The following is a 23,034-nucleotide window of genomic DNA, read 5'->3' as shown; positions in this document are numbered from 1 at the left end:
CAGCAGCAGCGGCGTGGGTGGGGCCTCTGCGGGCATGCAGAGGCGCTGGGAGTGCACCTGAGCAGCTAATTAAACGGCTATGTTCGGCGCGGAGCACTGGAGCAGCAAAAGTCTTTTTAAATTCAATTTTAAAATTGCTAAAGAGCAGGCTAGTACACAGCAGTGCAGCAGCAGACGCTGCGCTGCTGCTGCCTTCCCCCATGCTGCCCCTACGCTACATGTACGTCCTGCTGCTGTACGGCTGCTGCTGCCCCTGGGGCCCTCCTTTTGTACTAACAAGTGTAAGGCGGGGTTACTTTTGTTGTTTTTTATCTCTTCCCGAAACATATTGCCGCTGCGGAAATACAGTAAGCTGCAGACCGCTTACTCTGTAGCTGCTGCCGTCGGCCTCAGCAGCAGCAGCAGCAGCAGCAGCAGCAGCAGCGCGGGGCTCCTCTGTAGTTCTGTACGCATTTTTCGGGCCAACCCGTTGCGCCTAGACCAGGGCATCCCGCGGGCTTCTGAGACAGCAACCTGAGGAGCTATTACCATCTAGCCTTATCTCCCTTGCTGCTGCTCCTGCTGCTGCTGTTCACGTACGCGCCTTGGCTGCTGCTGCTGCTGCTGCTGCTGTGCTGCAAGCCGGTCCCTCCTAAAAGCTCTAAATCTCCCTAGGGCTGCTGGCCTCCAGGGCCTTCACATTTTCCAGCAGCAGCGCAGGCGGAGCAGCAGCGCGAGCGGCCCTGCTGCTCCCTGCTGCTGCTGCAGCAGCTACGAGCTGCTGCCAGACTTTGTCTTGGCCTCCAGAGGCGCAACAGAGAGAAAGGCAGGGTCTCTTCAGGGGCCCTCGAGAGGCCCCTGGCTTTCCATTGCTGGGGCTATGCTGGGCGTGGGCATTCAGCGCAGCAGCAGCAGCAGCAGCAGCAGCAAGGACTGCAGCTTGCGCAGCAGCTAGCAACAGCAGACAGGCCTCTCCATGCCTCGCCTTTAAGGGCCCCCTTGCTGCCGTTGGGGCCCTTGCCAACCCTATGACGAGCACCCCTGAGGCCCAGGGCCTGGACCTGCAGCAGCTGCAGCAGGAGCAACAACTACAGCAGCTGGAGCTACAGCAGCAGCAGCAGCAGCAGCAGCAGCAGCGACAGCAGCAGAATAAGGGGCCAGGGCCACAGCAGCAGGAATACAATGCGTCCGCTCATTTGGGGGCCGCTCAGCAGGGGGCCCCCAAGGGGCCCCCGGGGCCCCAGCAGCTGCCCACAGAAAAGGATGTGCATGCAGAAGATGCAGCAACAGCAGCATCTGTTGCACCTGCTGACTCAGCAGCAGCAGCAGCAGCAGCAGCAGCAGCAGCAGATGAGGCAGCAGACAGTATCATTCGGCGGAGCATCTTAGTGGATCTAAAAGGTCTGGGGGCCCCGTCTTGGCCCCCATCCGAGGCGACCCCCGGGGCCGCTTGGGGGCCCCCTGGGGCCGGCAGCAGCAGCAGCAGCAGCAGCAGCAGCAGCGGGGGGGAAGCTGAAGACCTGCAGGGGACAGCAGCAGCCCAAGAGAGCTGCTGCGCTGCTTCTGAGGCGGAGGGGGACCCCTCTCCCTCAGGGCTGCTGCCTCGCAATGGGACTTCCTCTGCTGCTGCTGCTGCAGCAGCAGCAGCAGCTGCTGCTGCTGCTGCAGCGGCGGCGGAGGGCGAGGGCGCCTGCGGGGCCGCGGACCTCGCGCTGCTGTCCAAGAAAATGGACGAAGCAGCGCAGCAGCTGCGAGCTTTTGCTGCTGCTGCTGAAGTGGGGCTGCAGCGCTTCGGAATGCATGCAGAAGCCCTGCGTTCGGACTTAGCCGATATTTACGTTCGGCTGGCGGAGCTGACGAAGGAGCTGGACGATCTCCACGACGACGACGCTGCTGCTGCTGCTGCTGCTGCTGCTGCTGCTGCTGGGGCTGCGGCGGCTCCGGCGGCCGCTGCAGACGCTCCAGCAGCGGCAGCAGACAGCTCCGCAGCTGCAGCAGCAGCAGCAGCAGCAGCAGCAGCTGAAGGGGGGCCGCCCACGCAGCAGCCAAGGCTGTCTTGGGCTGTTGACCCCTCAGTGGTTCGTCTCTCAGCTGCGCCGCCGGCCCTGGGGCTGGGCATGCTGGACGTGCTGCAGCACGAGGAGGAGCAGCAGCTGAAGCAGCTGCAGCAGCAGCAGCAGCAGCAGCAGCGGCGGCCGCAGCAGCTCATCGGGGGGCCCGTCCTCTTCGGAAACGGACAAGTGGCAGATGAGTTCGATTCTGCTGCTGATCTTTATTTAGAAACTACTGATGTGCTGCGGCACTACTTGGTGGCTTGTGACGCTGAGAGGCTGCAGCAGCAGCAGAAGCAGCAGCAGATACGAGAGGCCGTTCTCCGGCAGCGCCGGGAAGTCGCCCTCAAGCTGCAGCAGGAGCAGCAGCAGCAGCAGCAGCAGCAGCAAGCAGCACAAGGAGACCGGCAAGAAGACGCGTCGGATCCCGCAGCGGCTGAGCGAGACAGCTCAGGGGCGCCGTCACCCCCAGCAGCAGCAGCAGCAGCAGCAGCAGCAGCAGCAGCAACGGCAGCGGAAACAGGAGGGGCGCCTGGGGAGGGCACAGAGTCTCCGGTCCCTGCTCCCGCCGCAGCAGCCGCAGCAGCGGCTCCTGCTGCTGCTGCTGCTGCTGCTGCTGCTGCTGCAGAAGAGGCCGAGGGGCTCAGTATAGGCTGCGGCGAACTCTATAAAGAAGACCTCTATGGGGGCCCCATCCACCCCTGGGCGGACTGCCGCTCGATTTTGTCTGCTGCTGCAGCAGCAGCAGCAGCAGTGGGGTGGCTGGTGGAGGACGGGGAGGGCCCGGAAGGAGAAGCAGCAGCAGCAGCAGCGCTGGCGGCCGGCGCTGCAGCAGCAGACGAAGAAGCAGCAAATGAAGCAGCAGCAGAAAACCAAGTGGCTCTCCACACTTCTTGTGCCTGGAGGGCCCCCTGCGCGCTGCTGCCGCACAAGCTGCGGGGCCCCGATGACCCCAGCCGGCCGCGGCCCCCGCTGCTGCAGCAGGTGGTGCAGCAGCTGCAGCAGTCTGCTGAAGTTGCTGCTGCTGCGAAGCGCAGACACCGCCGCTTCCAGTACCCCCAGAGTGACTGCGCCTCGGTTGCGAGTGCAGACGCTGACCAGCAGCCGCAGCAGCAGCAGCAGCAGCAGCAGCAGCAGCAGCAGCAGCAGCAGCACCAAGTGCCAAGTCGGCACGGGTCTGCCTACCGACACGAGCAGCAGCAAGCGGAGCCTCAGCCTCCCCAGGTGCAGCAGCAGCAGCTCCCAGCGCCGCCTCAACAGCAGCAACCGTCACAGCCTCACCCCCAGCAGCAGCAGCAGCAGCAGCAGCTGCAGCAGCAGCAGCCGCAGGCTCCGCAGCCGCCGCCGCAGCAGCAGCCGCGGCAGCCGCTGCCGCCGCCGCAGCAGCAGCAGCAGCAGCCGCAGCAGCAGCAGCAGCAGGCGGAGGCCGAGCGCGTGCCTGGAGTCGTCTTCGACTCCCAGAGAAACTGCTGGGAAGCGAGATGGGTAGAAGATGGCAGTGCCCATTCAAAGTCTTTCTCGGTGACGAAGTACGGCAAAGATCTGGCCTACAAGCTGTCCGTACAGTGCAGGTGAGCGGCAGCAACACGCAGCAGCAGCAGCAGCAGCACGCGCTGCAGCAGCAACGCGGGGCAGCAGCAGCAGGTCCACAAGCAGCAGCGCAGCTCCGCAAAGTTTCTGCAGTGTCACTGCGCCGCTGCACCCGCAGAGAAGCCGGTTTGTGTCAGTGTGTTGTGTGATTCTCCACTGCTGCTGCTGTGGCTTTTGCTGCGGTGTTTGCTGCTGCTGCTGTGGCTCTTGCTGCGGTGTTTGCTGCTGCTGCTGTGGCTGCTCGCCGGTGCTGCTGCAACAGTGCAGGCTAGCAGTGAGGCGCTGCTGCTTCTGTTTGCCTGCAGGCTTGCCCACGCGCCGGACGGAGCTCAAGGAGCGACGGAGGCGAGCAGCAGCCGCAGCAGCAGTAGCAACAGCAACAGCAGCAACAGCAAGAAGGACTTTGCTGCAGCACACGCAGCAGAGGCTCCTTCCCAGCCACGCCGCCGCATGCGTACAGGGGCAGGCGCAAGAAGGTCCGCAGTGTCCGGGCTGGGCAGTGCAGTCCACAGCAGCAGCAGCAGCAGCAGCAGCAGCAGCAGCAGCGGCGGCGGCGTCAAGGCCGAGCAGCAGGCCATGGGGCCCCCTCGAGTCAACGGCCGGGGCAGCAGCCACAGGAACGGTGAGACGTTGCAGCAGAGTCACGGGCTGGAAGCTGTCTTTGAATATTATCTGTTTTATCAAATGTGCAATAATATAAATGTGCTGCATTTGTATTAAATAATTTATATATCATTACATGCATGGGTGCATCGGTGGCACTGCCGCAGATCCTTGAACTCGAACAAAGACGCCCGCTGTGTCTTTTTGGCTTCCTGTGTTGCTGCTGTTGTCTTTTGCTGCTTTCTGCTGTTTGTCCTACTCACCCGCTGCCTCACTGCTGTGGCGGCTTGTGCTTCTCTTGCTGCTGCTCTTGCTGCTGCGCTGCTGCTGCACTACATGGAGGATGCAGACTGTGGGCTCACCTCATCTGTAACTCAAGTTCATATCCCTCACAGAATGCATTTCCTTACTGGCCTATTGGTTGCATGCACTCCAGAATATGAATATATTCGGATTTTTATTTAGTACGAACTGCATGCAGTTTCTAAATCCGCGCAACGGGGGAATCTGAATCGTTGCAAATTGAACTGGTGCAGATGCATGCAGCCTGCAGCTTCTGTGCTAATGGGGAGGGATTTTTTTGCTGCTTGCTGAGGTTCAGGCATTCTGGGCGTTTCGTTTTCTCGCACTGGCAACGCGTGGCTGGCGTACATAAAGAACCGGAGCACCAAGAGCCAAATAAACCGCTACTTTCGGGTTTCTGTTTACGGCTGGAAAGGCGCCAAGAGGAAGGCAATAGAGGCCAGGCTCGAGCTGGAAGAAGAAATGAAAAAGCTGCACCAGGGGCACTGGGACGTATCGCCCTGCAGTGAGCTGCTGCTTTGCTGCGCTGCTGCCGTTGCTGCTGCTCCAGTGGCGCTGTTGCTGCTGCTCCCGCCGTTGTTGCTGCAGCACATGCTGCTGCTGCTGTCAGTTTTTGAGCGAATTGTTTCCCATTATGCCTTGTTCAGTGCCTCCTGCTGTTTACTTCGACGCGGAGGCGAACGCCTGGGTGGCGGCGGCTCACGACCCGGTGACTGGTGAGACGAGAAGGGCATATTTCTCGTGTTTTTGCCTGTCTCCAGATTTGTTTTTCACTGTTTGTCTTCTGCTGCTGCTCCAATGTGTCCCGCCACAGCATTGCCGCCGCCGTGTCTGCTGCTGCGGCAGCAGCCTCTGCAGCACTCGCTCTGCCTTGGCTGTATTTCCCGTGTCAGTGAGCTGCGCTGCGCTGCACCCACAGGCCAGCTGGTGACCAAAGCCTTCCCCGTAGAAGAAACCCCCGGGGGCGCAGCAGCAGCTCGCAGCGCCGCCATAGAGGCGCGGCTGGAGATGGACGGCGATGACGAAAAGGAAGTGCGAATGGGTCTTGGGCGTGGCGCGGGGGAGCACGAGGAGGAGTCCCAGCAGGTACCAGTGGGGGTTTCGGAGGCCAGCCCCGAGGTGGCTTTGGCGCAGCAGCAGCAGCAGCAGCAGCAGGAGCCGAAGCTGGAAGATCCGTCCGCATTCGAGGCCGCAAACGGATGCCCCCCCAAACATGAGCTGCACTCGCAACAGGCGGACCTGCAGCAGCAGCAGCAGCAACAACAACTGATCAAGCCCGCGCCGAGTGGCGCCGCTGAAGGACTGCCTCAGCTGGACCCCTCGGGTTTAGGTGCGCTCGAGCAGCAGCAGCAGCAGCAGCAGCAGCAGCCTGTTAGTGATGTGGCATACGGCGGGGACTACGCAGCAGCAGCAGCAGCAGCAGCAGCAGCAGCACCTGCTGCCGCTGCTGTTGCAGCAGACGAAGACGGTAGAGCGAAAGCAAGAAAAAGACGCCGAAACCCCAGTGCCCTTGTAGGGGCCCCCGGGGGGGGCCCCCTCAGCTCTAAAGGCAGGAGGCCCCGCAGCGACAGTGCTGTGTATGAGGGTCTTGATCAGAAGAGGGGCTGCGCCTCGCCCGGGTCGCTTCAGGGCGCCGAGTCAGCTGCTGCTGCTGCTGCTGCTGCTGCGGCAGTTGCTGCAGCAGCCAGCACCCCGGCGGTGGTAGACGTGCTGGGAGAGGCGGCGAAATCCATGGACCCGTCTCAGTCTTCCGCTAACCAGGAAGCGGCCGCAGCAGCAGCAGCAGCAACAGCAGCGTTTCAATGCTCTGCAGCAGCAGCAGGCCTTGCAGCATCGGGCGCTCTGGCGGCAGCAGAGACGCAGCACCAGCAGCAGCAGCAGCAGCAGGCCGGGGCTCTGGGAATCGCGGGTGGCTTGTGCGGCAACAACCACACTGCTGCTGTGCAGGTGCAGCAGCTTTCGGCGCTGCTGGTGCCGGAGCAGCTGCAGGCCCCGCCCCCGCCCCCGCAGCAGCAGCAGCAGCAGAAACCCTACTGCTGCGCGCAGCACCTAGAGATGCTGCAGCAAATGGATGAGATCCAGCGGCAGCTACCTGAAGTCGCTCTCTGCAGGCAAAGCATGTACAGGAGATTGGTTTCTATGCCGGAACAGCCAGTGACACCGGAGCAGCTGCGGGAGATAGAGTCCGCCCGGGCGGACTTTGACGAGTTGTCGCAGCAGCAGCTGCGCATGGAGCAGCAGCTGCAGCTGCTGAACCAGCAGCAGCACTACCACGCACTGCAGCACAGAGCAGAGCTGCTGCAGCAGCAGCAACAGGGAATACCGCAGCATGCGCCACCACCGAGCCAAGACCTGCTGCAGCAACAGGGGATTATGAATGAACAGGACCTGCTGCAGCAGCGGGTGCTGCAGCAACGGCTGCTTCAACAAAGGGTGCTACAGCAGCAGCTGATGCAGCAGCAGCAATTCATCCAGCAGCAGCAGCTGCTTCAGCAGCAGCAACTGATGCAGCCACAACAGTTGCAAACGCAGCAGCTGCAGCAACAGCGCCTACCTCCAGCTGCAGATCCTTTTTCCCAGCTCAGCGCTGCTGCTGCAGTGAGTGCTGGCGCACAAGGCGCAGTGGCTGACGAGCAGCAGCAGCAGCAGCAAGCTTTCTTCGCTCAGCCAACGTTTTGATGCTGCGGCAAAGCCGCTGCGAAGTTTGTCTTCACGAGGTTGTTGTTCAGCCCTAGGGCTTCGTGTGTATACTGTTAGGTCTATGCGCAGCTCTAGGGAATCTGCAGCTTTAGGGTGCATATGCAGCATCATTGTTGCTGTGGCCAAGCCTCGGCCTGTGCGAGGCCAAGCTAAACGGGTGCTGCAGCTATGAATTGTTTTCGGCATTGCTGCTGCTGCTGCTGCTGCTGCAGCTCGCGGGATCTCCTGTGGGAGACGCAGGCGGTGGGCTGAGAGGCGCAGGGGTTGCCAACGTGACTTCTTTGATTTGGTAGTGCTAAGATCTGCAGACTTGAACGTCTGGAAAGAGCATCAACGGCGCGGCCAGCCACCCGGCCAGCTGGCTTTCGGGATAGCCAGTCTAATTGCAATCTAAAATAGCAGCAGAAAAACGATAATTCCTTTTTAGCTTTTGAAAGCCATAAGTGTAAGCAGCACGGAACCAAGCGCAACACAACAGCAGCTGGGGAAATTATGAGGGGCTCAGAAGGTATATAATTCCAAGTGAGTGTCTTAGGGCCCCTTTTGCAAGTTAGCTCTTCTGAGAGCCTATACAGCAGAGAGTGGAAAGCGAAGGTCAGTTCTGCCCTCCACGCCGAGTCCGCCGTAGAGTGTTTCTGCTGGATCCTGGAGACGAAGTGAACATAAGAATGTGAATTGAAATGGTAATTTTGAGAAAGCTTTTTATACTTTTCGGGCGGGGACGAGTTGCTTACCATTCCTTTGTTGAGCTGCTCGATAATTCTGTCGCTGCGATGCACGCGGGAGGGCCGCGGCAAAACCACTGAGGAAGCAGGAAAGCCGGAATTAGCTGAAACGGCAAATTGGATTAAAGAGCTTAAGGGCCATACCGTTCACGTGGCCAAAGCCGCCGGACTTGGTGTCAGTGACATCGCTGGCGACGGGAAGATCTGTCACAGTGGTTACGATGGAGCCGGCTTGCCACCGCTGCCTGTGGCGTTTCGCAGCCATTAATAAAAGAAAAGTTTATTCAAAAAAGAAAAGAATGAAGGCATTGTGGGCAGACCTGTCAGGGGTCATTTCCTTCTGCATGAGCATCCTGTACAGAAAGAAATAACAAAACCTGCAAACAGCCCTTGGCTGGCCTGGAGTGCAGCAGCAGCCACTCACGTGCACATCAGCGTAGTGCCTGAGGGGAAGTTTACGCATGCAGCAACTGAAACGAAACAAGTAGCTGCTGCAGAAACAGCAGCAGCAGCAGCAGCAGCATCGCTAGTCTACCGAGAGCTTTCATCAGGTCCTTCGCAAAAGGCCGAGACGAAAGGGTCTTGAGCCTTGCCAGAGCCGCGTCGGCCGGCCTGCAGGGAAGCTGGAGTTGAAAGAAAAACATGAATTCTGATTTGACATTTTATTACCTGCCCCCCGACATCACGCGCGTGTTCAGCACGGCTATCTCTTGAGCTGAAGGCGCAGTCACTCGGCAATTCATGTTGCAGCTGAAACGTGAACTGGCACCTGTTTGAAAAAGCTGCTTTCCTTCGTTCACGGCTGTTTTTGGAGAAGAAAAACGTGAAAAAAGATGAAATTAATTAAAATTCAACAAATAAACCAGAGTTTGCTTGCCTGATTCGACGCAAACCATCAACTCTTTCAAAGTTGGCGAAGAACTGCCTGAGTCCAAATTCAACTTTCGGGCTTGGAGCCGCAGCAGCAAACAAAACATACATGTTGTCACATCAGGGGCTCCCGGAACTCCTGCATGTGCAGAAAAACAGATACTAATGTTGTTAATTGTTCTTTAAAGTTAAATTATGCTCACCTAGTCCATTCATGAAAGAGGCTATTCCTGCTGCTGTGTTGATCAGTTGACTCAGCCATGGCGGCAAAGGCTGCAGTTAAATCATCTACGCGTTTCTTTTCCCAAGCCAATATTTACTTACGAAGTTCAGCTTCGAGAAACCAGGAAGCGGAGCTGCTGGTTGCGGAAGCGCCATTGGCTGTGCCTGCAGCACCAGCAGCAGCAGTTGCTCATGATCTACACAGCTACAGCAATATGAGCCCTTCTCACCGCCCCAGAGAGAGCAGCAGCCTCAGAAACAGCTTCTTTCTCCTCCACTGGAAGTTCCGTGATATCAGGGCCTGAGTATGGCCACGGTCGGCCACCACCATACTCAGGACCCAGGGCATTAGGAATGGTTCTTGTGCCCCCAGGTCGATATGCTGCAGGTTCCTCCGAAGTCACCCTGATGCTCCCTGGGCTAGGGGCCCCCAGGGGCCCTGGAATGGTGCAAGAAAAACTCTTTCTGTAGTTTAGTATGCTGCAGGCAGTGAAGCAGTGGGTTACCGTTGGGAGCCAGATGCACTTTCAGTCCGCATACTCTGCGAATTGCAAGCACCGAGGTCCCTGCTAGCAGTGCAGTGAATGTGCCTTTCATTTAATCGGTCTAAATATAATTAAGCATAGAGGGTAGGCAAAGTGTTCCCTGCGGCTGCTGTTCATCCTTTTTTCAGCTGCGTACACCTCAGCCCATTCAACTTGCAGTCGGGTGTCCTGCGGCCTCAGAGTCCAGCAAATCCTATTTTACTGAATAGGAGTGAATAACTATAAGAACGTTTTCCATCAGTTCACTCTCAATATATCTCAGCACGGCTGAAACGCATTATCTCCCGTCTTGTTCGTGCTAGATTTCTTTTGCCAGTGCTTTCTTCAACTTTTTCAACGTGCAGATTGGAAGCGATCCTCGAATGGAACACAGTCAACAGAAGTGCTACATTAACACGGAGTGGCCTCAGTGGAAACTGCACCATTTACATCAGCCGAAAGCAGTCATGGTAAAGCAAAATGATACTCAGAGGCTGGCCAGGAAAGCTGTACAACGAGTGGCACTCTACTAAACTTCAAATTTTCAACTAGAACTGTATCCCGTCCTACCGCCTTTGTGGCAAAAGCGAGTAGCACAGCTATTCGTTTCTATTCAAGAGAAGCATGCGCTTGTCAGTTTGCCAGCCTGATGCGTTACTTGAAGCAGTAAAAGTTGAATTCAGTTTAAACTGTACACATGCGTATCATCATGTGCACCAAGTTAAGCCTTAACTACTCCACTCTACTACTTGGCCAAAAAAAGTCCGCGAAGAAGACGAAATAAAAACACTGCTTGGAGGCAGCTGCAGCAGCAGCAGACAGCAGCAAACTGCTGCCTGGTTCTGCGCTGCCGCTGCCACTGCCGCTGCGCTGCCGCCGCTGCCCCTCAATACTAAGGGCAAAATGGGGTCCCTGCGAATAGCAATTTAGTCTATTTGAGAAGCGGGGGCTAAAGAGCCCCAGCAGAGCCTCAGTAACAAATGAAAAAGCACCAATAGCTGCACCTGCAGCAGCTGCTGCAGCAGCTGCTGCAGCAGCTGCACTTTGTCCTGTGAACTGCAACTCCGGCCCGTCCGCATGCCTCATCAGCCAGGCACAATTGTTGTCAAACTTCTGCTGCGGGCGACGACTCATGGGCACGAATGTGCAGCAAGACAAATGCATGCAAAAAGACACCAAAAGGTAGCCGTAGAGCTGCCTCTGTCTGCATCGGGTCCCAGCTAGCCACCAGTTTGCCCACAGCTAGCCACCAGCTAGCCGTGTCCGCATCGGTTCCCAGCTTGCCACCAGTTTGCCCACAGCTCGCCACCAGCTAGCCGCCAACTGAGGCAATTAGACGCCGCTGTGCCAGCCACTAAACAAAAAGTCCACTAGATGTCCGCTAGCTGTTCCCCAGCTGGCTGCTTCGGTATCTGCTTTTAGCAGCAGCTTCCCCGCTGGCTTCCTGCCGGCTGTCTGCCTTCAAGTGCTCGACCCAAGGGTCTCCCTGCACTTCTGAAATGAACTTCGGTTCGATTCTCAAGCGCCATAAGAAGCAGCGGGCGCATGCAAAGCCAATAACGCCGTTGATGGACCACAAGTAAATTACCTGAGACCCACAGCAGCAGCGCCAAACACACAGGAGTCTTTACCGGATCGTCTTGGCTGTGTGGGTTTACTTCAACTTTCGAAATTGCAAGCAAATGACGAGAACCACAGACACTGCAGCAACAGGTGCAACAGCAGGAAAAGCAAGAACTACAGCAGATGTAGCAGAAACAACAGCAGAAGCAGCAAAAGCAGAGGCCGCAGAAAAATGCAGAAGCAGAAACAATGGAAGCTACAGGGGCAGCAAAGCAGAAGTGGAAGCATAAACAGAAAAATGCTCAAGGCGAAGAAGGAGCACTAGCAGAGACAGAAAAGGCAACAGAAGCAGAAGTCGCAGAAACGGCAAGAAGCAGCAGCTGGAGCAGCACAAGCATAAGAGACGGGCGCAAAGCAAGACCAGCAGCAGCAGCACCAACGGGAGAAGAAAAAAAAACACGAGAAGGAGAAAAATCCGCAGGAGACGAAGGATGGGCAGCAGAAGGAAAAGAATCAACTACATGGGCTTTTAAGCAGCAGCAGGAGCAGGAACAGCAAAAGCAGCAGCAGGAGCAGCAGGGCTACGATTGCCAGTAGCAAAGAAGGCAACAGGAACCAGACTGGGAGCAGTAGCAAGACCCTGGAAGAGCCTAATTCGGAGCAGCAGCAGCAGCAGCAGCAGCAGCAGCGGGAGCAAGAGCTAAAGCAGCAGCAAGCGGGCGGGACTCACCCTCATTCCCCAAAGAAGGCTGGCGGCCTCAATGAGAATGCCCGGCAGAAATGTGCCCAAGACATACCCCAGGACATTGTAGATCATCATGCAGAAGCCGCTGCCGAAGGCTCGGACTTCAACTGGCACTGAGGCGATCACTATGCCCGTGGCGGCGGGCAAAATGCCTCCACCCAGAAAAAGAATGCACCACATGCAAAAAACAATAAACCAGAAGTTGTTGGACCAGCCAGCCCCCACGCCCAGCAGCAAACAGCCCACAGCCCACAGCAGCAGCACTGACATCGTGCGCCGCATTCCCCGCTCGTCCTTGTAGCCCCCCACGAAATCTATGAACCAGCCACCGCCCAAGACCCCCAAAATAGGAGCTGTTGCAGCAGTGGCATTGAAGGCCACCAGCACAGTTGCTGTGGGATACTGCAGCACAGAACCAGGCACACGCAGCAGTGCTGCTGCTGTTGCTGCTGATGCTACGAAACAGACAGAAGTAGCGCTGCTTCTGCTGCTGATGGTACCTGCAATGTGAACATATGACGCTGATACTGGCCGCTCTTTGTGCGCGTCTCTGTGAATGTGTTTCAGGGTCTGTGGCTGTTGCTGCTAGCACTCAACTGTTTCTGCTGCAGCTGGTGCTAGCCCTACTACAGATACTACTACTGCTACTGCTGCTGCTGCTGCTGCTCTCGTCTCACTGATTACCTGTAGGACCTCGTGAAAGTATGAAATGGACCAAAACTGAATTGCAGTCACTTCGAAGAAAAGAGCGCAAAGGGCAAAAGTGACGCAGACGTACAGCGGGCTCCTGCAGGTGAGTGCACAAAGACCAGACACTCCCAGCTTTGTGCATCTAACAATGCAGATACTTTCCTGTATCAATATACATTACATATAGTTGAAAGTATATGTAACAAAATGTTTATTATAAATCTATATGTAATGTACATTGATAGAGGGAAGTATCTGCATTGACCGAGCACGCATGTACGTGCACATCTACATAATGCATGTAAGTCTGTTCCCGTCTTCTTTCTTAAGTGATGCGAAGAGCAGCACAGGCGGACAGTGGAAGATAGCATTTGTTCAAAGGGGAAAGAAATGACAAAATGACGGAAGATGAAGAAGATACATGTTAGCAGTGCTACAAGTCCATCCCTTCACCAAAGCATGTACACAGAGAACTTACGAAAACAAAATTCGCACTGAGTCCCCCACCCCGTACGTCTTGGCCTCGCTCCGCGGGCTGGACGTCGCTGTCATCTCCTGTGCACAGTAGCAGCAGCAGCATGAGCAGCAGCATGCTTGGCACCAGCAGCAACCCTAGGCTGATCTCAGCCAAATAAACGAATCGAGGACCTCAAACTGCAGGGTCTGCAGGCCCTTAACTGGGAGGCCTCTAAAAGCTTCAGTGTGCTGCCATACCACTTGCTGCTTCTCTGCTGCTGCTGCCTGCGCCATTTCCCTGCAGTTCAACTCCAGGTCCACCTCTGGGGGCCCCTTGAGGGGCTTTCCTGCAGGATCTGCTTGAGCTGCCAGTGCTGCGTCGGCGGGCGCAACCCTGCTGTCATGCTCTCCATCTCTGCGTTGCTGCGGGGGCCCCTGCGGGGGCCCCTGCGGGGGCCCCAAACCCTCAGCAGCCTCTGCAGCCTGCGCCTGCCGTGGGTCTCTCTGCACCAAAACCATTGGGTCTTGTGTGCCTGAGGCCCAATTAAGAGCCTCAAAAGCAAGAGTAGTTGGGTGGGGGGTTAGGAAAGTCATTTGGTACTGAAAGGTCTGCAACCCTTCGGGGCCGGGCGCACCAGCAGCGGCGCTGCTGCCCGCAGCAGCAGCGCCCGCCGCAGCAGCCCCCACAACAGGCGCTGCTGCTGCAGCTCCAGCAGCAGCGAACTCCGGCCGAAAAGCACCCGCCAAAGGCGCCCACCGCTCGCCCTCCCGCGAGTCCACAGCCGAGTGGGCCCGACCCACCAGGGGCCCTGAGTGCCCCCCCTGCACTGGCAACCCCCGGGGGCCCCAACTTCCCGGGGAAAATGCCCTTCCTGTGTACCTGAAGGCCTCGCTGCCGCAGAAGGCGCTGTGGCGGCCTTCGAGGCGTCGGGGCAGGGGGCCCCCTCCGGGGTGTCGAGACACCCTGCGGTGGTCTGCGCTGGTTGCGAAAAAGTCCAGAGGCAGAAAGTTCGAAAGAGGATCTTTTAGGTACTCCGGCAGATCTGCAGCAGCGCAGACAAAACCTGCAGCGTTAGTCATGGGCAGCTTAGCTTGGGGCCCAAGTCCATGTAGCAAACTGCAACGGCGCATGCTGCCCTCCGGGCTGGCTTTTGCATGCATGCACATATGCATGCGTGCATGGACCAACATCCAAATACGCGCATGCATGCGTACACCCCAATATGCACTGTAAGCACGCTCACAGTGTAAACGCATGCATGCGTGCATGCATTTACACTGTAAGCAGGCAGGCTGCAGTGCATACACGCAGGCAGTTGTTCATTCATGCATGGATGTGCGCATGCATGCATGCAAGAAAGCATGGGCACACAGCTGTGGGATGCATGCAACAGCTCTGTCCTTTCCAGCCCTGGGGCGCACCTGAATGCCTATGGGCTGCTTGCATTTGCTTCTTTTCTTTTCCAGCAGCTCTAGGGGCCCCCTGAGTCTCTGCATTTTTGTTTTCTCCTTGTTTATCCCCAACGCCCCTAGCAGCACTAGAGGAGGCCGGGGGGCCCCCAGGTGAGCCTGCGGCCTTCCTGGCGCCCCCGCTGCTCCTGAGGCTCTGGGCTGCTGATGCACTTTGCGACCGCCGAGAGCGGGGCCCCTGCTGCTTTCGGCAGCAGGGGAGTAGGCCCTGGGGGGCCCCCAATCGGGGCCCCTCAGGGCCTACCTTCACCTCTGGTGTTGCTGCATCAAACGCTAAACCCAGCAGCTCCTCCTTGTCCTTTTCTGTCTCTGTTTCGGTCTCCGTGTCTGCATCCTCCTCCTCCCTCGAAGAGGCCACTGAGCCGAGCTCTGTGTCTTCTGCTGCTGCTGCTGCAGTGAGGTCAAACTCCAGCAGCGGGCGCGGCGTCAGGGCCCAGCCCACAAGCAGCAGCAGCAGACAGACGAACTGCACGGCTAAGGCGTGACGCCACTGGAGGCCCCCAAATCCTGACTTCCCAGCAGCATCAAACACTCCTGCCGTCACGCAGCCCAACTGAGCCACAGCAGCAGCAGCAGCAGCAGCAGCAGCAGCAGCAAGATAGGAAGGCGTATGCACGCACGCATAGAAGCGCACGCTGGGTTTATGGCCCAAACGGCGAGTTGCTGCTGCTGCCCCGAAGATGCAGGAAATCCAACAGGCAGCAAAAATCGCGCAAATCCTCCCAGCAGCTATAACAGCCACAGCAGCAGCTATGATCGCTATCCGAGCAGCCCAGCAGCAGCAGCGGCAGCAGCAGCAAAAACAACGGCAGCAAGCAGTGCAGCTGCATCAACAACAGAGTCACCACTCGCAGCTGCAACAATACCATCCGCAACAGCAGTTTCCACCGCAGCCGCCTCCACAGCAGCAGCAGCAATACCCACAGCACTTATCACAGCAGTAGCAGCAGCACTGCCCTCAGTAGCAGTAATGCCCACAACAGAAGCAATAACTGCAGCAGAAGCAGCATCAGTAGCCTTATCCGCACCCGCAGCAACAGCACTACCAACAACAGCAGCAGCAGCAGCTGCAGCATACCATGGTGCCTATGACGACGCCTCCTTGAGCAAGTCCCATCCAGAGGGTGAGCTGAGAAGGAGGGGCGAAATGGTCCACCCAGACAGGAGTGTAGATGCTGATGGCAGCTTGAGTGAGGCCCATCAGCAAACGCGAAACATACAGCATCCTGAAAGCATACAAAAGTGACTGCAGCACATAATTTGTGTTGGGTTCATTTCCAAATCTATACATTCAAAGCGCCTGGAAATGCATGCGAATGCATGCATTTTGTAATCTAATCACAATACTACTCTGTAATGCACAAAAATGCACTCATAAACAGAAAATATCAGACGCGTTCTTCGCGTAGGGCAGCAGACCCATACGGCGGCGGCCATTAACTTTGTTGCAATTGCTGCTCTCGACGCGAACTTAGAAGTCCTCTACAGGCCCAACTAGCAGCAACAGCAGCAGCAGCAGCAGCAATCCAGCTGATGCGGCTCGACTAGCAGCAGCAAACGGGGAGGAGGAGAAAGAAAATGATGTCAGTGGCCCACCAGCGGTGCACTGCCACCCCGAACATAACCGTGGCTCCCAAATTGACTGTCATCGTCAGCAGGCAAAAGGACTTGGGCGAAAAACGGGTGAGCCCGCGGCCCACGAAAGGGCTGCAGAGGCCCAGGCCTACGTAGGGCAGGGCCCCCAGCAGGCCTGCAGCAGCACACAGCATCAAACAGAAGCAGCAGCAGCAGCAGCAGCAGCAGCAGTACCTCCACGTCTGCTCACAAGTCGCCGATCTTCGGAGACTAACTTCTAGCTCTTCACTACAAATGGGATGCAAATGAAGTAGAATACAGCAATAAAAGAGAACGAATAAAGGACGCAGGAAAGGGGTTGGTTTCAGCAGCAAAGTAAAGCAACGCAACACCACAGAAGCCTATAACAACAGCAGCAGCACAAGCGCCTGCAGCAGCAAAAGCATCAGTAGCAACAGAAGCATCAGCATCAGCAACAGACGCGAAACCACTAGCACCACCAGCAACAGCACTAGCAGCAAACGCGACAGCACAAAGCAGCACAAGCAGCAGCAGCTACAACAACGAAAGCAGCAGCAGCAGCAGCAGCAGAGAAGGCAGGATCAGCAACGAAGGCAGCAGCGGGAGCAAAAGCACCAGGGAATCAGGACAAGCAACAGCAGCACACTCCGCAGCAGAAGTATCAGCAGCAGCAAAAACAGCTGAAGCAGCAGCAGCAGTAGCGAAGGATGGAGCATTAGCAGAAGCAAGAGGAGCAGCGAATGTAACAGTAGCAGTGAAAGCAGAAGCAGCAGCAGCACAATCATCAGCAGCAACACCAAGAACACTGACTGCAGCACAAGCATCGAGAGCAGCAGAGGCAACAGTAGTAAAAGAGCGCACGCAGCAATAGAAACAGGACACAAGCAACTGCAACAGCAGCCGCAGCAGCAGAGTACATGCAGTAGCAGCACGATCAGCAGCAGCAGCAGCAGCAGCAGCAGCATCTAGCCTCACCTTCAGTAGTCCCGTCAAGCTGAAACTGAGCCTTAAGAGTCGATAATATGGCGGGCACTACTCCCGCATCGAAGTTGATGAAAACTTCAACAAGAAAAAACAAAACAAATACCCAATAAACGCCGCGGCTGCCCTGGGGGGCCCCCCTCGGGGGGCCCCCCCCAGCAGTTGCCCGCGGGGCCTCTCCAGGGGCTCCACAAGCCCCAGGGGCCCCCAGGGCCTCCGAGGCCAAAAGCCCCCCTTGAAAAGGGCTGGGAGGGCCCCCAGCATTCTTGTGGGGGGAGGAGCAAGGGGAAGGGGGCCCCCTGGGGGGCCCCCCGGGGGGCCCCCCTTGCTTGCCTCTTTGGGCGGGGGGGGGCCCCCCGAGGGTCCTTGGGGGCCCCTCCACCCCTTGGCCACTTTTTCCAAAATGATTTAACTGGCGGCTTTCGCTGCTGGCGCTTCGGGGACTGCTGGGGTCAGCTGTAGTGACAGCAGACTGCTCGTCTTCTTCTTTATTTATTTTTATTTCAATTTCTTTTCTCATTTGTACTTCTTTTCTCAACTCCAAAGACTCCCTCCCAGGGCCCTCACCAGCAAAACCCCCCCCACCGCCCCCGCCAGGGGCCCCCGGAAGGGCCCCCAGAGGGGCCCCCCCAGTGGACCCCGGAGGGGCCCCCAGGGGGGCCCCCGCTGCAGGGGCCCCCTCGGGGCTGTCCTCCCTAGAGGTAATCAGCCGTGCCTCAGGGGGCCCCCCTGGGGGCCCCCCTGGAGGGGTCCCCAGGGGGCCCTCGGGGGGCCCCCCAGCTGCAGCAATTGCTGCTTCAGACTCCGGCAGCAAATGAGAGATTGCCTCTGCCCCTTGCCTGGGGGCCCCCTTCCTGCAGGGGGCCCCCCTAGGGTTCGAGGGGCCCCTGCTGCGGGGGCCCTTTTTGGGGCTGCTGGGGGCCCCCGAAGCGGTGTCGGCTTGCGTAGGCTCTGGGCAGCTGCTCGCGGAAGCAGCAGCAGCAGCTGCTGTTGCTGCTGCTGTTGCTGCTGCTGCTGCTATTGCTGGTGTTGCTGCTGTCTCTGCTGCTTCTGATGAAGCAGAAGCAATGACGCCACTGGGGTTGCTCCCCTGAACGCTGCCGTCCATCTCGACGGCCGATGTTGCTGCTGCTGCTGCTGCTGCTGCTGCTGCTGCTGCTGCTGCTGCTGCTGCTGCTGCTGTTGCTGTTGCTGCTGCGAGCCCGACGGGGTCTCTGGGCAGTGCGGTGTACAGGCAGCAGTTGAGAAGAACTCTAGTTCCGAATCTCCATGGACAAAGCGACAAGAAAGACAACTGGAAAAAGTCAGAGACGGAGCAGGAGCTGCGGCAGCTGCCCCTGATGCAGCCGCAGCTGCTGCTTCCGCCGCTACTGTTGCTGCTGCTGCTGCTGCTCTTGCTGCTGCCGTTATTGGCACTCCTCCTGCGATTAACGAGGCTACTCTGCTGCTGCTGATGCAGCTGACCGTTCGCCCCGTCTCTGCAGAGGCAGCCTGGGCAGACACCGCAGCGCCAGGGGCTCTTAAGGGCCCCGTCTGCCCCCAAGTGAGAAACTGGCTGCTGCTGCTGCAGTGCTGCAGCTTGAGGTGTACAGACAGCGCGCGACGGGGGGGAGAAAGAGAGAGAGCAACCAGCTATGCACGGAGAGGCAGCCCCAGCACACGGCGGTCGATTCGCGGGTTTGTTTCTCCCAGGCCATGAAGTTCGGGGCTTCAAAAGACCCTACAGAGCTGTACATGCGCCAAAGGTTCTTCTGAGAAGCTAAAAAGAAAAAAAAGAAGAGAAAGCCATACGGAAGCCGACTGGGGGTGCTGGGAAAGCAGGGAGCGGCACTAGCGGCGGGAGGGAACGCTCCGGCGGTTGTTGAGTGGTGTTGCGAAGAGTGAATCAAATTATTCTTTTTGAAGTAATTGAATTGCTTTTATTCTTTTAATTTATCCCTTTTGCTGTTCGAATAAGTCGGAGGCTGCCAGTAAACGCCCAGCAGTCACGCCCTACTTGCCTCGGTGGACAGACCGCCCGAGATGGTTCAGCACGCCCGAATTGTGGGGAGAGCAACATGAAGAGCTAAAGTGTTAAAGTTGCGTAAATTAAACTCTTTAGTTTTAATTAAAAGGAGGATCAACGGGGAAAAAAAGACATATACACAGCAGAAAGCAGCGAAGGCTCCCCCGGAGGGCAAAGACGGACAGAACGAGCTGCCCGTAAATCTGAACACCGTCAGCAATAAGTGTAACGCACGGCGAAAAATATCGCAGTTGAATAAATGCAAAATGAAATTAACAATTAGGAAGGGGAAATAAAACTGGGCAATCAGCTTCCATATGAACAGCAGCAGCACAGGCGAAGAGCGACCTTGGATAATGAGGCTGCGAGCAGCCAAGGAAAGCGCTAAAATAGGACCAAATGGACCGCGATAATCAGAAAATGAAATAATGAACTAATTCCAATTTGATCTGGGAGAATTAATTCTTTTTCTGATGCCACGTTCCTTCGTTTGGCCGTTTGTGCATGTCCAGCGGCATATCGATTGCTGCAGTGCAAGTTCTTATTGTATGCACTGGAGCTGCTCCAATTCAAGTTTAGATTCATTTCAATTATTTTGTTTGAATTCGCATCTACACTCGCACTCTGGCTCCCATTTTAAGAGTTATATTTCAACTCGTCTTCTCTTCTTTGCTTTGTGTCTGCACTTGTTCTTAAAATAATGTACTCATGTTTCTGTTTGCATGCAGGCTGGGCTGTCTGCTTTTCGCTTTTCTTTCCTGTACAGCACTCCCACAGTCCTCTCTGACTAAATTTTTGCTGCGCGCTTGCCACAGCTAGCCAGCAGCAGCTAGCTGTTCATATAGCTAGCTTCCCAGCTAGACGCAACTGTCTCGCACTACACAGCTAGCCACGGCTAGCTAGCTGTCGCTACCAATGTCGGGTAAACTGCACCTAGCTAGCCCAAACTTGCTGGCCACAGCTAGCTAGCCACGAAGTCCTAGCCATAGCAAGCTAGCTAGCCACAGCCAGCTAACCACAGCCAGCAAGCCACAGTCGCAGCCTTCCCACAAGCTTGCATTTCTGTTCATCTTCTGTGGCTGCGGTGGCAATTATAACTAGGGTGCACTTACTAGCAGAAGCAGCAGCTGCAGCACTAGCAGCAGCAGCAGCGCCATTAGCAGCAGCAGCAGCAGCGCCGCTAGCAGCAACACCAGCTGGCCAAGGGGATGGAAATCTCATCTAGAAAACAAATTAAAATTAAGTAAGAGAGGAAAAGTGGGCATTTACACTATGTGCACATTTGCGTGCTTACAAAAGCAGCAGCAGCAGCAGCAGCAGCAGCAGCAGCAACTGCTGCTGCTGCTGCTCCTGCCGCGATCAGCCGTAATGGCGTTGCGCTTTCGCTGCAGATGCATCTTCCACCTGTGCATGCCTTGCTGCTGCTGAGGCTGCAGCGGAAGCTGCTGCTGCTGCTGCTGCTGCAGCATTAATCCCAATCAAAGAGCTCTAGGATCGTGCCTAGAAATCCCTGGGGAGTCCCCTCAATAGCTTCTTCTGGGGTTCCTACATATCTGATAAAACAAACAAGACAAAAAGGCTTTTAAATAATAAAACGAAGGGAAAATAAATGGGATTATTTAATTTGATTTCATATCATAAGTGTCCACTTACACTGGTTCCATTCCCATTGGGTGCTGGGGCCTGAAGGAGGTGCCACGTCTGCCTGCTGCGGCTTCTGCTGCAGCAGCTGCTGCTGCTGCGTCTGCTGCAGCATCGACTTGCGGCACTCTCGCGGCGTAGCAGGCGTCCAAGTCTGTGATGTTTCCGTAAGCCCGCAGAGCGTCTATGTTGCCTTCTACTGCTTCAGTTTCTCTGACCCGCAGCTGGTAAGTGAGGGTGACAGAGTAGTAAATGATCAGCAGCACGAAGCCGCCCATGAACAGGCTGGAAGCAGCAGCAACGTTGCTTTCGAAGTAGCACCACAGCAGCAGCACGTTGGAAACAAAAAAGCAAACGGTGCCCAACACAAACAAAAAAAATACCACTCCTTGTTCGCCTTTCATCTTATCTACAGCTTCGTCCACTGACCGCACCCCGTCGGGGCCCCGCAGGGCCAGCCCAGGGCCCCACATGCAGCAAAATGTAGTTGTTATTATGACGCATAGTTGCAAACCCAAAGATAATGCGGCCAGCAACAAATAAGAGGCCTCCAGCGCAAAAGGCAGGTGCTCAGGCAAGGAAGTGGTGATCTGCGAAAAGGCAAATCCAGCCAACAGCGCCGCTGCGAGCAAGATATAGCAGAGAAAAACAAATAAATTGCCATTTCACAAGTTCTTAAATCGGATTACTTCGTGATTATATTAAATTATTCGACAGCGAAACTGAAGGTGCTGGCGTCGGTGCTGACGTGTACAGGCAGGTTCGCGAATCGTGCAAGAAATGCGCTATTAGGAGGAAAGAATGCAATTGATCCCTGAACTTTTGAATAATCAATGCATAATAATTATTTGCAATAAAGAGAGAAGAAATGAACCAGTATTCTGAATTAATAGGCATCAAAACAGCTTCTTTGCTTGATCGATATTTACCCTGCTGTGACAGCGTCCAGTAATTGTTTGTATACCAGTCAAGCTCCAGCTGCCTGATTTCAACTTGCTGCTTCGCCACAGATGTCACCACCTGATTCTTGAGCAGCTGCAGCATCTTGTATAAATATTAAATCAATTGGATGACAAATTTCTTTGTATTCAATTCAATGTTGTGAGTGCAAGACAGAGGCGGCTACGTAGGCCAAATAGATTCACGCAGCAGCCAAGTCGAAGGCTCCGCTGCTGCCGCTGTTGCTTCTGCGGTGCTGCCGTATGCTCTCCTCAGAAGTTGTGCTCTCTGCTGCTGTTGGTGGCTGCTGCTGCTGCTGCAGCCACGGCAGCTGCTGCCGCCGCCCCCGCTGCTGCCGCCTCTGCAGCAGTTGCCGCTGCAAGCGCTGCCGCCTCGAAAACAGTTTGACCTCTGTTGTTTTGAAAACCCCTGATGTTGCGACCGATGCTGCTGCTGCTGCTGCTGATTTGGGAATGAGCAGCAGGGAGACTCGGAGCAGCTGCAGCAGCAGCGCCCGTGGTAGCAGCGGCCCTAATTACGTGTCTGCGGTCCCTTTCGCTTCAAGACAAAGGACAGATAAGGCCCAACCAACAGGAAAGTAGACAAGTGGGTTAGTGTTTAGGGTTTAGGGTTTTGGGCTTAAGGCTTGGCCGTTGCTGCTGCGTGTCGTTCGCCAGTCAGCCAACAGAAGCCGGCGGGAGAGAGAATGAACGAGAACGCAAAAGCCGTGTAAGACCTGGCAACAGAACAAAAACCGAAAATAAAACAAAGAGATTATTAAACGATTCATTTAAATGCACCATTGAAGCAAGGCGAGCCAGTCATGGGAAGCTTAAGGCCTTGGTCCCGCAGTCGGCGGCAGCGGCTCGTGTGGCTGCTGCTGCTGCGGTTTCACAAATACACACAGCCTGAGGCCATAAATTCAAAGTTTAACCTTTATTTATCTTCCAATTAATTTAAATGTCTTTTTTCGACTCAAAGTTGAATAAGCCTACATGCTGATTGGCTCAGCTCGCTTCCGGTGTTGCGCAGCAGCAAGTGGCAATGGACCGAACCACGGCAAACTCCAGACAGCGGTGAAGAGGAACATGTAGTTCACTACCGTATATTAAATTCGAAGCACCTTTATTTAGCGCACTAAATGAAATAAATTCTAGTTCGAGATTAAATAATTCAATTCAAATTGATGCAGCGCAACTCTTGAGGCTACCTGCACGTGCGCGCCCTGATCGCTGAAACCAAATGATAAATCAGTTCTCGAAGAAGTCCTTCTCGTCATTTCGTTTATAATGGATTCTAATTAAATTTATTTTGCTTTCCTTAATGAATTCTTTGAAACATCATAACCTGTTCGACATCACTACTGTAAGTTGCACCACTT

At 56.0% G+C, this 23,034-nt stretch overlaps 4 protein-coding genes across 4 annotated transcripts; 1 reads left to right on the top strand and 3 right to left on the bottom strand.

Moving 5' to 3' along the window:
- Nucleotides 1–1,007: 1,007 nt before the first annotated feature.
- ENH_00021140 (hypothetical protein, conserved) lies at nt 1,008–7,205 on the top strand (the record flags this gene model as incomplete). The annotated part of the gene is made up of 5 exons (XM_013579480.1): nt 1,008–3,601; nt 3,926–4,242; nt 4,825–5,031; nt 5,174–5,242; nt 5,446–7,205. 5 exons carry the CDS (start codon nt 1,008–1,010, stop codon nt 7,203–7,205), a joined length of 4,947 nt encoding a protein of 1,648 aa, XP_013434934.1.
- Nucleotides 7,206–7,793: 588 nt separating this feature from the next.
- ENH_00021130 (hypothetical protein, conserved) lies at nt 7,794–8,694 on the bottom strand (the record flags this gene model as incomplete). The annotated part of the gene is made up of 4 exons (XM_013579479.1): nt 7,794–7,871; nt 7,961–8,028; nt 8,096–8,196; nt 8,621–8,694. The coding sequence occupies 4 exons, from the start codon at nt 8,692–8,694 to the stop codon at nt 7,794–7,796; spliced, it is 321 nt and encodes a 106-aa protein (XP_013434933.1).
- A 2,254-nt stretch (nt 8,695–10,948) lies between these two features.
- ENH_00021120 (transporter, major facilitator family domain containing protein, putative) lies at nt 10,949–18,804 on the bottom strand (the record flags this gene model as incomplete). The annotated part of the gene is given in 11 exon segments (XM_013579478.1): nt 10,949–11,155; nt 11,861–12,277; nt 12,560–12,662; nt 13,044–13,120; nt 13,280–14,064; nt 14,444–15,044; nt 15,570–15,717; nt 16,088–16,241; nt 17,063–18,083; nt 18,089–18,700; nt 18,793–18,804. Coding segments are annotated over 11 exon segments (4,137 nt in total).
- Nucleotides 18,805–20,541: 1,737 nt separating this feature from the next.
- Nucleotides 20,542–21,758, bottom strand: ENH_00021110 (hypothetical protein, conserved; the record flags this gene model as incomplete). The annotated part of the gene is made up of 3 exons (XM_013579477.1): nt 20,542–20,626; nt 20,727–21,336; nt 21,644–21,758. 3 exons carry the CDS (start codon nt 21,756–21,758, stop codon nt 20,542–20,544), a joined length of 810 nt encoding a protein of 269 aa, XP_013434931.1.
- Nucleotides 21,759–23,034: the final 1,276 nt, after the last annotated feature.

Source organism: Eimeria necatrix, genomic scaffold (assembly GCF_000499385.1).
Source record: "Eimeria necatrix Houghton genomic scaffold, Enh_scaff172, whole genome shotgun sequence".
Lineage (NCBI taxonomy): Eukaryota > Apicomplexa > Conoidasida > Eucoccidiorida > Eimeriidae > Eimeria > Eimeria necatrix.
Note: the sequence above shows the minus strand (reverse complement) of the source record. Positions and strands in the feature narration are given on the sequence as shown.